Raw genomic sequence first — 12,040 nt, 5'->3', positions numbered from 1 at the left:
TCCATGTGGTTCATCCTCTAGTGAGAGCTGAATAAAACTAGAAAGCAAAGAAGGTTGGGCTTTGAAGAACTTTCAAAAAGAGAGATTGATACAGTATTACAAAGTCAAGGACTCACAGAAGATAAAAATATAACCTGTAGGGTTTTAGCTGTAAATCCACATGGAGAAGAAACTGCTCTCAATTATGGGTTAAGAACAGTGGAAATGGGAACTTCAATTCAGACACCATATTCAATTGAAAAATATCTTGAGAATTCAACTAAGGAAACTCCGAAAGCCCTAAGAAGCCTATCTCAACTAGCACAACTAGAGCCCCTTAGAAGTCCTGAGTCATTTTCATTCCAGAGCTCAATTCCAGTCTGGGTAAGTGACATCTCTCGTGTAAATAGTACTCAAGCTCCTTTTCAGGAGAAACTTAAATGCTAAGAGAAGCAACAAACATGAAAAAACTCCAAAATGAATTCATTGTTAACCTGCTTGGTTCTCCAAGTCACTTGTAGGACTTTGTGGTAGAGCACCTGCCCAGCAAGCATGAGGCCCTCAAACTGAAAATAACAAAAGCAGAGAAAACCCCACAGTCCCCTCTAGTATTTCTTTTGTACCAAATGTTCTAAGGCTTTTTTTCCTCCTTTTTTCCATTGCCCAGGAAACAGAATCTGGCCGTGGTATAATGGAAGAACCAGAACTCACTTTAGTAAGCACCAGTGACATCAGTATTGCTGAAGCAGATTTTGCTAACTTAACGCTAGAAGAGAACAGAGAGAATGAGACAAAAAGCTTTGTTCAGATAAATTTATTAGCATTTGAACATTAGAGAGCAGAAACTGACAGTTCATAGGAAAACCCCTCTATGTATGTAGGATTCATATAGTTCGACCATCTACCTTTTTCATAACACACCTGGAAGAAAGTATTTGTCAAATATGTGCATGTGTAGTAAATATTCTCAGCAATAGCAAGAAAAGGATGAGAAAGCGGATGATCTGCAGGCACAGAACCAACAAGCCAGGTGTGGGGTAATTCAAGGCCTAACTGGCCTATGAACTACGAACTATACAAACTCATCTGTGACTTTTCCAACTAGGTGGGTGAATTTCTGCCTCTTCTATCAGAAACCCCAGATTGTCTAGCTGTATCAGAGAACAAGCCTACAGGTATTTCATTCACCTCTATATATAACTGCTAAATGAGGTGCAAATATTCAGCAAGATTTTAACAAAATCTTCCCAAGTTTGCAGCCATATCAGGGAACTTACAAGAACCATTTGTAAAAAGAAAAAAGTCATTTATGGAGAAAGCCTTTCAGAGGCAGAAGGAAATACAGAGTAAAACTGTAAATTTTCAACCCTGTACAGGTACAGTATCTTCTTTAAGTAACCTTTAATTTGGAGCCCTGCCCAATATCTGCCAGCCCTTTTATTTTGTTTACTTATTCATCTTTTTTCAGGCTCATCTGTAAGTCACCTCAGGGGTGTAAATAAAGTTAGAGCACTGCTTTCTGAGGAAAGCAAGACACAAGTCCTCAGACATCAAGGGGCTCTCAGGTAGTTTTTGTTTCACTGTGATTAACTGTTCTGCAATATTTGTTTTCTTTTAATTCTACATCAGCTTCTTACAGATTGTATGATCAACTAGCTGAAGTGAAACAACAAAAGGAAGAGAAAGTGAAACAAGAAGCTTATGCTCAAAACAGAGCAAGAGCAAAAGAATTTCATAATGTGAGCAGGGTATCCCCCAGTTTATGATGTTTAAAGTAAAAAGTATACTGAAATGATTTAATTTTTATTCCCTCCACAGAAAACACTAGAGAAACTTCAATCCAAAAATACATGGCGACTGACTTTTTACAGTGTTTTTAGGCAAAATTATTTAAGGTCAATAAATTATTTAATAATTTTACATGTTTTGGTTGGTTTTACTGCACGTCAAGGTCACCTTTAAAGTTGATTTTTCTTCCAGGATAGCCCTAAAAGAGACTGAAAGAGAATTACAACACTTTTCCATTTCACCATCTTTGTCTCTCCTCAACAAAGCACAGCACTACTGCTGAGTGACTGTGGCATCCCATAGAGAACTTCAATCTCAGGTCACAGCGTTAAGAGCTCTTGGTTTTATAGCCCTAAAAGCCCTCTTTGAAATGACCTACATACATTAGATTTCTCTCATGTGTGCATACCTCTTTAAAAGATGCTTAATCCAGTTGTCCTGCATGACAAAAACATAACCAAGAAAGACAATTACAAATGTTGCAATGTTGCACAGTATTTGACTGTTACAAAATCTCATTAGCAATGAAGTTACCATTAGAAAAATCATTGCGTGGTTATTTTACTGGGCAGTAGTGTCCCCAGTAGGTTGATTGCTAACAAAGTAGCATATAGAAAACCTAGTGGGAAATTTCTTTATGGTCATGTCCACAGCAAATGAGAAACTGCATTCTAAAAGCCTTGGTAATGACCATTTTATCCCTGTAGGTATCTAAAAAATTACTTGCCACAAAATTTGGGCTTCGTCTTTAATGTGGCCACTTGAATTGCAGATTGGAATTATTGATGGCAACTTCAAAATTCCCCATCTGTGGAAAAATTTGTGTTTCAAAAACAGAAAGAACAAAACAACTTTGAAAATGCACCTAACTTAGGTTCTCTCAATGGTTTTAATTCAATTATAGAATGTATTTTGGAATAATCCCACCACTGGGGCTTGCTACTTTAAGGGCAGTTAGGGTATGAGGGGAAAATAAGTGCCCAGTGAACACTAATTTTAATGCATGCATGTTTTAAGTTCCTTAGAGCCTCTGCAGTGTATGGATGTTCAGAAAGGCTTAATTCAGAGCAGTTGAACATTTTGCTTATCATAACATCCTATTGGTGGCAATTTACTACACATATAATAATGGTTTACAACATTACAAAACTACCTACACTGCTTTTGAAGTAACAAGTTAAAAATACTTACTTGAGGACCTGTGGGATTTAATTTCCTGAAGCAATTTATTGTTCAGTCCTAGGAGATTAATTATAGAAAGCACTTTATAAATACCAAGTTTTTCTAGGAAACATTTTTCTCATTGCATCTTTTCATCCATGAGCTTAAGCAAAATGTTACAGATCTCATTGTCACCACTGCAATGCATTTACTGTGATGGAAGCATGACCTGTGTCTCAATTTAGCCACATTGACCAATCTAGTACACCAATCAGCAGTGCCCCCTCTCACCTGGAATGAGGCAAATTCCTTTCAAGAGGATTCATGCAACATGCAAGACTTCTGAATCTCTATCCAAGTTCTTCTGTTACGCTGCCAGGAGGAAAACAAGCAGCTGGAAGCAATAGAAAGCCTTACATTTTTAGAGTAGATGGACCTTCCTGGATCTCAAGTGCTGACACCCTAGATAAAGAAAAGCATTTACTATTTATAGCTGTATCAACCTAAACTCTAGCAAGAAACCATAAAAATAATGTGTCAATATTAAATACCAGGTTTAACATGCACAAAGGCAAGAAAACCAACGATGCCATGTACTGAATTTCTATTGCACTGTCCTTTGAACACACCAGCAGGAATAAACTGCTGAGTGCAGATACCACAGCGCATTTGACTACACTTAACAACCTTCTTAGGTTTGCACTGCAGCTGAGAAATTTAATTTGACCCTTATTTCCAAATTGTCATTCTAAGGAACCACAGAACTTTTTCAATTATATAATCCTGGGCTGAAGGGATTGCTGAAATGGTAGAGCACCTGCTTCGAAGGTATGAGGCCTTGAGTTCAAACTCCAGTTACCCACATGCTGTAACCCCTTGAAAAGAATAGTATCTAAATACAAACTATATAATCCTAGTCATCTTTATCTGGTCTCCACATAATATGCACATCGAATTAAGCCAAATCACTATAGAGCTTTAGTTTGGTCTTGCCCAATATGGCAATAGGTTCTCATCCCAGTAGAGCCATAAAATAAAAGGCACACTAGTCAGAATCTTGACAGTTTAAACAAGGTCTTCTTATATAGCCCAGACTGACCTCAACGCTTGATTCTCCTGTTCCACTTCCTGTTGAAAAGGTATGGGGACACAACACTGAGCCTGAGTTATCTTACTGTATGTCCTATATGGTACCAAATATTTTTGCTGAGCTCTTGTTTTATACCTAAAATAATGTACTTTTAACAGTATTGGAATGCTATGCTTGCAAATTTGTAATTCTTATAATTTCAAATCCTAGAACTTAGGGGTGTTCCCTGAGTTCAATCCTCCTACCAAGAAAAAAAATTCCTTGACAAGTTTAGTTAGAAATTATCTCACTTACCCATTTCATCAATGAGTTCTCCTACAAAAAAGTGCCAAATCAAAGACTTAGAAAGGATACTCAAACACTTCACTATAAAAAAAACTAAGTTTACTCTTTGACCTTAATAGCTATCTCCAGCTCTGTCAGAATTAAGTTTTAGTTCATGTCTGTTTCATTCAGCAGTTGAACAGTCAAATTCATCATCTGAACTGTGTTTTCAAAGATTGTCCATTAATCACCAACTAAAAACTTACCTATTACACACTAAGGATATGTGGATTTCTGCCAATACCAAAGGTAAACAACATATGTATGTATATATTTTAGCAGTTCTTTTAAACTTTGTAACTGTCTTGTAGTTACTTCCCACAGACCTAAGAAATGGCCCTGTGAGTAAAGCAAAACCACACAATTACTGTATGAGGCATTTCTAACGATGTGTGGCTATAGTACAGAAGCCCCGTCGGGATAGACCTCAATGTTTATTTACTTTTTAATAAATTTAAGTACAAAAATTAGTAATTATCAAGAACTGATAAGCTCTGGCAAAATTATGCAAGAATAGCTGTGAACAGGAAAATCTATTTTAATCACAAAAATGAAATCATTTCTGTATCTTGTAGAAAACTTACTTGTCTAGCCACGTGAGGCCCTGGGTTCAATTTTTAGCATTGTCCATATCCGACAAAAAAAACCTCAAAGTATTTTCTTTTTAATCAAGCTCTTCAGGAGTGTGTAGGCTACTAAATAATACCATCAACCAGCTACTTCAGATGAACTAAAGATTTAAATATTACTTTCACTGTTTCCCATATTCCACTCCAGATCACCAGTTTTACCTGAAATGAATTTTCACCTCACAAATGGAAAAGTACTTAAAATGTTAGTAACTTAGGTGGCTATAATTTAAAAATCAGGAAGGTGCCAGTTACTCAAGCCCTGTAATCCTAGTTACTTGGGAGGCTGAGATCAGGCCAGCCCTGGTTTTTGAGATCCCATTGCCGAAATAACCAGATCAAAATGGACTGAAGGTGTAGCTCAGGTGGAATGCCTTTTTTGTAAGCAAAAAGGCCAAGTTCAAACCCCAGTCTCACATAAGAAAATATGTAATTCTTAATTTTTACCAGATTTATCTTAATGTATTTAATTTAAATCCCCTAGCTCACCTGAAATTAATTCCAGATAAATGTATGCATAAACCCTGGAAACTCAAAAGCTCTACTTACAAATCCTTTCAAGTAAAATGAACCTGATACTACATAACTACATATCTGCTTTTAGTAAATATAATTGGAAATTAAAGCTCTAAGTCTTATAAAATGAAACTTTGGAGACTTGTGTACTTACTACATCTAGACAAGCAAGATCCACTCACAGTAAGATGTCTTCAGCTTCAGACAAGTCTCAAATTAGAAGCCTTAAGAGAAGCTTTTTTCATGCATCACAACATGAATGGTGATTGAACACAGCTGAAAGTTATCTTCCTATCCTACACTTTATTCTTTAAGTCAACCTTAATGGTCATCACTTTAAACTGTTAGGTATCCTTACACCTTCTTGTGTATCAAAACTCATACTGAACCATGAGTTCTGGGTTGCTAAAGACAATTTATTTTTTGCACCTGAGTCTTTGTCCAGAAATTAAACAAAAACACACCCAAGTGCTAACTAACCGTGCACTACTCATTCACATTTAACCTTAATCAGCTACACAATGATGATCACAGTTAAGAAAAATGGTGACTGAAACAAGCTAAGATGATTTTTTATGCTGCTGGGGATTAAGTTCAGGACCTTGAAATTCAGGATCTTGTAATTCACCACAATACATCCCCAGCCAAAATTCAATTCTTACTAAAGTAATGTTACTTTCATCTGAAAAAAGTTGGTATAATAGGATGCTGGTAGAGGTTGGACATTGTGGCACATACACATATAATTCCAGCATTCAGGAGACTAAGGCAAGGAAGATCATGAGGCCAGGGCCAGCCTGGGCTACATAGCAGACCTTGTCTCATTTAAGAAACAAAGTGAGCTGGAGGCCCAGCTTTAATCAATAGAGTGCCTACCTAGCAAGCTCCAAACACTGTCCAAACCCCAATACTGCCAAAAATAGAAATTGAAATATGAAAAAACAAACCAGAAGAACTTGGCTGGATGTCAGTCATGTTTAACTAGCATTTTCTTTTCAGGATTAAAATCTCTTCGTTGTTTCAATGGTTTAGTAAAACCTGTTAAGTTTCTTACACTGAAATCAATAAGCACTGACAAAACAGCCAGACTATTATTTAGGAAGCAATGTCTCAGCTTTTTCCTAGTGTTTTAAAGTTTATGATTCTTTAGTTGTTTTCACCATCTTCTTCAGAAGGTTCTCATTCTTCTTAGGATGTTCTTGGTTTAAAACTTCTTCATCCCCAGGGTGGCATTAACCTTTGATCATTTCTTCCTATGAAGTCACTTTCACTGCATGCTGCTTGATATTCACATTGTCTCCTTTTTAGGCCACTCTGTACTCTGTCCAGTATTTTTAGCCTTAGAAGTTCTCTTAGACATTGTAACGTTGTCATTCTCTTGTTCTAAATATACCTTCATCTTCTTTGGGAATTCAGAACTTATTATGAAACAACTGTCGTCCTACATACACACACACACACACACACACACACACACACACACACACACACAAACACCATTAATAACTAAGCTAGGAGGTGTGAATTCAACTATGATATATTCTATGAACTTCTGTAAATGTCACAATGTCCCCAGTACAACAATATAAAAATAAATAAACTAAATAACTATAGTAATTACTTGGAACTGTAAATTATACCTAGGTTTAAAAACTCCCAAGTCAACATCTACATATTTTTTCATTTCATGGTTTAAAAACACTACACATTGCAATATTCATTACAAGTATTTAGGGATGCCAACCACCCATGGCTCATGCCTATAATCCTAGCTACGTGAGACACTGATCCAGAGGACTCAGAGTTCTGCCCATGCAGGTGAGACCCCATCTCCAAAATGACCAGAGCAAAATGGTTTGGATTTGTAGCTCGAGCAGTAGAGCGCCTTCTTTGCAAGCATGAAGGCCCTGAGTTGAAACCTCCCCATACCATAAATAAATAAATAAAATTGGGGGCTGGGATAGCTCAGGGTGAAGTGCTTGCTTAGTATGCTTAAGGCCTTTGGATTGCTCCCCAGGGAAAAGCCCGTATTAGCAACTACTGAAAAAATAGCATGTGTATTCTTACATTTCCTGCATTAAATTTATTCAGTGTTTCAAATTTTAAGTGGACTAAAACTTAAAACTACTGAATGTTAATTCCTCCTGTACCAACAATTCCTACCTTCCTTGAATGAGAGTAAGTCACTTACTACCAATTTGATATCACATTCATCATATTCAGGATGTGCCATCTCATCTTCTGCTCTGTAACATGGAAATGTGTATTTTAAATGACAAATCTTCTGACCTAGTTAGACACTGTCAACATACAACTGTAACACGAATACTAGTCAACAAAAAAACACAGTATTCTGTTTAACACCTAAAATGGATGTCTTATGCCCTGAGCTCAGGTTCAAGTATAGTTCTAACTTGCCTATTTGTGTTTCCTATCTATGTATCAGAAACACGGATGGCAATACACAGTAAAGTTTATATTAGACAAAAACCAATGACCAGTGTTCTTACGTGATTCAACTTACGCTGACTCTTCAATAGGAGAAATGGATCCATCATCATCCAAATATTTATGTCTACGGCTATCAAGATCTTCTTTTTCTAAATCTTCACCGACATTCATTTGTTTCAGGGATTCCTTGAGGTGGTATTCATACTTCAGTTTCTCGATGTGGTTAAAAAATCCTCTTGCAACAGCTTGCTATTAAAAACACTTTTATGCCTTAGTCTTAACAAAATTAAAGTTTTGTTTGAAGAATCAGCAGATGCTTTTCAACAAAAGGTGAACATATCCTTACACCTGAATTTTGACTTAACCACTCTAGAGTTCTGGATGACAGCATATCAATGGTTTGCTATAATCACCTTAAGCTTCAAGGGTTTTCAAGTACTAATCCTCTGAAACAAAATTAGTTTCTGTCAAGAAAACTATATTAACTATACACTAATTCAACATTTACTGCTTGAGATATTTGGCCAAACTTAATGTAATTAGGTTACTTATCAAGGAACTGCTAAAAACATCCAAGCTTTATCAAAAAGTTATCTGCTGAACATGAATGACTTGAGATACTTCAGGGCTAGGCACCAGTGGCTCACACCTGCAATCCTGGATCCCAGGAGGGTCAAATAATTCACGGAGACCCTATCTCAAAAATACCCAACACACACAAAAAGGCTGAGTGGCTCAAGTGGTAGAGCACCTGCCTAGTAAGTGTGAGGCTTTGAATTCAGACCCCAGTACTGAAAAGGGGAAGGAAAAAACAAAAAACAACAGGATGAGGGTAGGGGTCTTATATATAAACAAACTTGGAGTACTACTTTTTAAATTCCTGTTTCACCCAGACAGCCAAATGAAGTTTGAGCTGAAGGGCTGAGTGAGCTTTACATGAAAAACAATATAGAAAAAGTAGTCTCAAAACTGTAGACTACGTCCCACGTGTATCTTAAGCCAATTCTTTAAACGTCCATGACCTCAGACGTTTTACCTATGTGAAATCTAGCCATATATATATAAAAATAAATAAATATTGACTCACCTCAAAGGTTAAAATTTTCCTCCATGGTAATGGTTTTCTTCCATTTTCACACTGTAAAAATGGGAATCCGGTTCCTTTGTCTTTAATTTGTTTCAAATCTATTTGTGATGACCTTCTAGTGCGTCTACTTCCTTTTGGTCTTCCTCTTGGTCTTAATTTTCCTCTATTTTGTCTGTTGTATTTCCTCTTTTTACATTTCTTGTTCTTGAATCTTTCAAAAATAGCTTTTAAAGTCAATGGTCTTGGTTCTAAAGATGAGTCACTTGATGAATCTGTATGAAGACTTTCAGGTGAATGATCAAATTTTCTAAGGGAATTTCTTTGTCTCCATTTAGGTGAGGAAGGAATACATTGTGTTTTAAATAAGCTGCTACCAGATGAAGAGCTGTCACTAGAAAAACAAAAGTTTTTTATTGAATGATCACTCAATCCCACGTCTATAGTTCTAAGACCAATTCATTAACACATGCCTAGAATAAATAATTTTAGAACAATGGGCTGAGAACCAACCAGCCACTGTGTACTGACCATAACCAAAATGAACACAGCAATTGTCCAGATGTAGTGGCTCATGTCTGTAAATCCTAGTTACTCAAGAGGTGGAGACTGGGAGCATCTGCAGTTCAGTGAGACTCCATTTCAACCATTAAAACCTTGGGGGCATGCACCTGCCAGCTCCAGTGAAAGCAAAACAGGAGGAAAGGGCCTGTGGTTCAATCAAGTGGTAGACTGCCTGCCTAGCAACTGCCAGGCCCTGAGGTCAATTACCAGTACTGCTCCTCCTCCCTCCACAAAGACTATTTTATGGAATACAACCTCCCTAAAAGTTGTCTAGTATCTTCTCAACAGCACAGTAAATGGCGAAGCTTAAGTCAGGAAGAGATAACCAAGAAAATGTGTTGATTCCCTAAGCTAAAAATGTGTTCCTCTATAATATATTCAGACTTTGAATTAAACTGTTTGTCATAACTAAACGACATAATTAAACTTAGAAAGGCCAGTGTTACCCACTATTTTCTTTCCCAATTCCTTACCACCAATCATATACAATTATGTACTTTCCCTAATAATCAAATACAGTAAATGTTGACTGAGCTATTCAGTCCTTGTAAATGTCTATTTACCTTTGGTTTTCAATTTCCACAGCTCTATCAGATGACATGTAGTCAAGAGAATCCATTTCTGATTTAACCATCACTTGCTCTTTACCCTTGAAGCTTTCTGAAATTACGAAACACAGTGTACATGATGTAGCTTCAATAAGTAAATGCTAAAGCATACCAGTAGTACTGAACACATCTAATATTCAAGGTCAAGGTCAGCAAAGGCAGATCAAATGACTATGTGAATCAGGGCCAAAATCATTTCCTAGGCAAGATCTAGAACAGTCCACTTCAGATGAATTTCCATTCACAAGCTCTTTCCATTTTTGTTCTCTAAATGTATTCAATCCAAGTCCTGTATTTCCAAGAAATGTATCTGAGTACAAAAGATTTTATCACCAGCCATAATGTAATGTACAATTACTGATAATACGATAATGTGGCCAAAAAGCTATTTTCCAAGGTAGGGGAACTCCAAGGAAAAACTTACAGGCACAATGGACCTGCTGTATACCAGGAAATATCCTTAGGTTTGAATATCCATCCAATGCACTTTAAAATTTCTGGTATGGAATTGTGTCATATTATATCTTTGCTGTTACTGACAGAAACTGAGCTCATAACTTTTCCACAAACTAATCATACTGATGTTTTCTGTCTCCACCTTGTACCCAATGCAGTGCATGTAACAGCTGTGGGGGGAGCCACTGTGACATTTACAAATGTGCTTACAGTATTATCTTAATTACATTCACCCCTCCGTCATTCTCTCATCCCACTTCTCCCCTTCTTAAAACAATTTCAGCTTTCATTGTTCTACTTTCTAACATGAATATAAAATACATCCGCCATATTCGCCCTCCCCCCTCCCACTGCAATCCAAGTTTTTTAAAGCTAATGGTCACTATTTCACTATTGCATCTCCCTAGGTCTTTGTGTTTGTAATGGTTTATTCTTTAACGTAATTGAAAATTTACATTGAAGTCCTAACAAGTTGGAAAATGACAAAATATTCCAAATACAGGAAGACGACATGGTCACTTAACAATTTTAACATTGGGCATTTTATTAGTTTTTTTAAAGGCAAAATTCTCAAAGTTATGAGACACCAACTGTTCACGCCTATAACCCTAGCTTCTCAAGAGGCAGAGATCAGGAGGCTCGCGGTTAGAGGCCAGCCCGGGAAAACAGCTGGCAAGATCTTTATCACAATAAAGGCCTAGTGAGTGGCTCAAGTGGTAGAGCGCCTGCCAGCAAGCATGAGTCCCTGAGTTCAAACCCTAGTGCCGCCAAAAAACCCCTAACATTTGGTCCGTTAGCACTAATGGAATAGCTGTGGCTACATTTCTTTTTAAAGGCATATGACAAATACACCTTGAACTAGCTCAAACCCTCTTCTGGAATTGTGAGATTTTTACAGGCCACGTGTCCAGAAGTGACACCTTCCCGGAGCTATCAAGTACTACCTTGGGCAAAAGCCTCCCTTAAGCACCTACCCTCTTGCAAGGAATACGGCGCCGATAATGGTGCCTGAAAATCAACTAAGACCTAAGACATTTACCACCTGGGCGGCACAATGAGTCACGCCCGCACCGCCATCGCGCCACGGGGGCTCAGCTCACCCCTAGTGCCCCGGAGCCCGCAGTCCCGGTGCCCCGCCTCGTCCTCCCCAGACGGGAACCCCCAGGCGCACCCTCGGTAGCGGCAGCTGGCTGACCTGCTTCCTGAGCCCGCGGAGGTCGGAACCAGGCCGCACCCACCTCAGCTCGCCATCGCGCACGCAGCCGCCAATCTCCTCAGACCGCGCGGAAGAAAACCACGCGCAGCACCTGCCACCCAGTTAAGACGTCCCCCGAAATCTCGCGAGACTACTCAGCTTTCGGGAAGGGGGAGGAGAGAGGAGGCGGAAGGG

The 12,040-nt window shown here is 38.1% G+C and overlaps 2 protein-coding genes, 7 non-coding genes and 1 pseudogene across 31 annotated transcripts in view; 1 reads left to right on the top strand and 9 right to left on the bottom strand.

Annotated features, from left to right (window-relative positions):
- Positions 1–2,203, top strand: part of LOC141417257 (centrosomal protein of 295 kDa-like) — a 37,209-nt gene extending 35,006 nt beyond the window's left edge. The window contains 3 exon segments of the mRNA XM_074055409.1: positions 2–50; positions 53–363; positions 647–2,203. Coding sequence (XP_073911510.1) covers positions 2–50; positions 53–363; positions 647–814 — 528 coding nt within the window. The 3' untranslated portion in view covers positions 815–2,203.
- LOC141410410 (TATA box-binding protein-associated factor RNA polymerase I subunit D-like) lies at positions 1,767–12,019 on the bottom strand. Of its 23 annotated transcripts, none has more exons than XM_074056269.1 (11): positions 11,846–11,994; positions 10,150–10,246; positions 9,026–9,416; positions 8,012–8,187; positions 7,651–7,733; positions 4,313–4,333; positions 3,220–3,390; positions 2,959–3,006; positions 2,495–2,575; positions 2,177–2,205; positions 1,767–1,976 (listed from the first exon to the last, which is right to left on the bottom strand). In XM_074056269.1, the coding sequence occupies exons 2-7, from the start codon at positions 10,218–10,220 to the stop codon at positions 3,350–3,352; spliced, it is 783 nt and encodes a 260-aa protein (XP_073912370.1). In that variant the 5' UTR covers positions 10,221–10,246; positions 11,846–11,994; the 3' UTR covers positions 1,767–1,976; positions 2,177–2,205; positions 2,495–2,575; positions 2,959–3,006; positions 3,220–3,349. The 23 variants fall into 23 exon arrangements, with proteins under 23 accessions (XP_073912370.1, XP_073912372.1, XP_073912371.1 ...); XM_074056271.1 differs by having other exon boundaries at positions 1,767–1,966; XM_074056270.1 differs by having other exon boundaries at positions 1,767–1,966; positions 2,177–2,575.
- Positions 2,013–2,144, bottom strand: LOC141417697 (small nucleolar RNA SNORA25). Its single transcript, XR_012442341.1, has one exon. It is a non-coding gene; the product is annotated as a small nucleolar RNA SNORA25 (small nucleolar RNA).
- Positions 2,340–2,460, bottom strand: LOC141417714 (small nucleolar RNA SNORA32). The gene has a single exon (XR_012442358.1). It is a non-coding gene; the product is annotated as a small nucleolar RNA SNORA32 (small nucleolar RNA).
- Positions 2,809–2,865, bottom strand: LOC141417688 (small nucleolar RNA Z40). Its single transcript, XR_012442332.1, has one exon. It is a non-coding gene; the product is annotated as a small nucleolar RNA Z40 (small nucleolar RNA).
- Positions 3,100–3,232, bottom strand: LOC141417709 (small nucleolar RNA SNORA1). The gene has a single exon (XR_012442353.1). It is a non-coding gene; the product is annotated as a small nucleolar RNA SNORA1 (small nucleolar RNA).
- LOC141417691 (small nucleolar RNA SNORA8) lies at positions 3,459–3,596 on the bottom strand. The gene has a single exon (XR_012442335.1). It is a non-coding gene; the product is annotated as a small nucleolar RNA SNORA8 (small nucleolar RNA).
- LOC141417775 (small nucleolar RNA SNORD5) lies at positions 4,433–4,504 on the bottom strand. The gene has a single exon (XR_012442403.1). It is a non-coding gene; the product is annotated as a small nucleolar RNA SNORD5 (small nucleolar RNA).
- On the bottom strand, positions 4,641–4,774 carry LOC141417721 (small nucleolar RNA SNORA18). The gene has a single exon (XR_012442362.1). It is a non-coding gene; the product is annotated as a small nucleolar RNA SNORA18 (small nucleolar RNA).
- LOC141417761 (small nucleolar RNA SNORA40) lies at positions 5,841–5,960 on the bottom strand (annotated as a pseudogene).
- Positions 12,020–12,040: the final 21 nt, after the last annotated feature.

Source organism: Castor canadensis, chromosome 15, assembly GCF_047511655.1.
Source record: "Castor canadensis chromosome 15, mCasCan1.hap1v2, whole genome shotgun sequence".
Lineage (NCBI taxonomy): Eukaryota > Metazoa > Chordata > Mammalia > Rodentia > Castoridae > Castor > Castor canadensis.
Note: the sequence above shows the minus strand (reverse complement) of the source record. Positions and strands in the feature narration are given on the sequence as shown.

Bases quoted from the DNA above. Each gene is read 5' to 3' on its own strand.
- LOC141410410 (XM_074056266.1), bottom strand. From the start codon at position 10,220: ATGGTTAAATCAGAAATGGATTCTCTTGACTACATGTCATCTGATAGA. The intron at 8,188-9,025 runs GTGAGTCAATAT...TGTTTTTAATAG, and splicing joins GGAAAATTTTAACCTTTGAG to CAAGCTGTTGCAAGAGGATT. The intron at 7,734-8,011 runs GTAAGTTGAATC...TCCATGTTACAG, and splicing joins TCTCCTATTGAAGAGTCAGC to AGCAGAAGATGAGATGGCAC.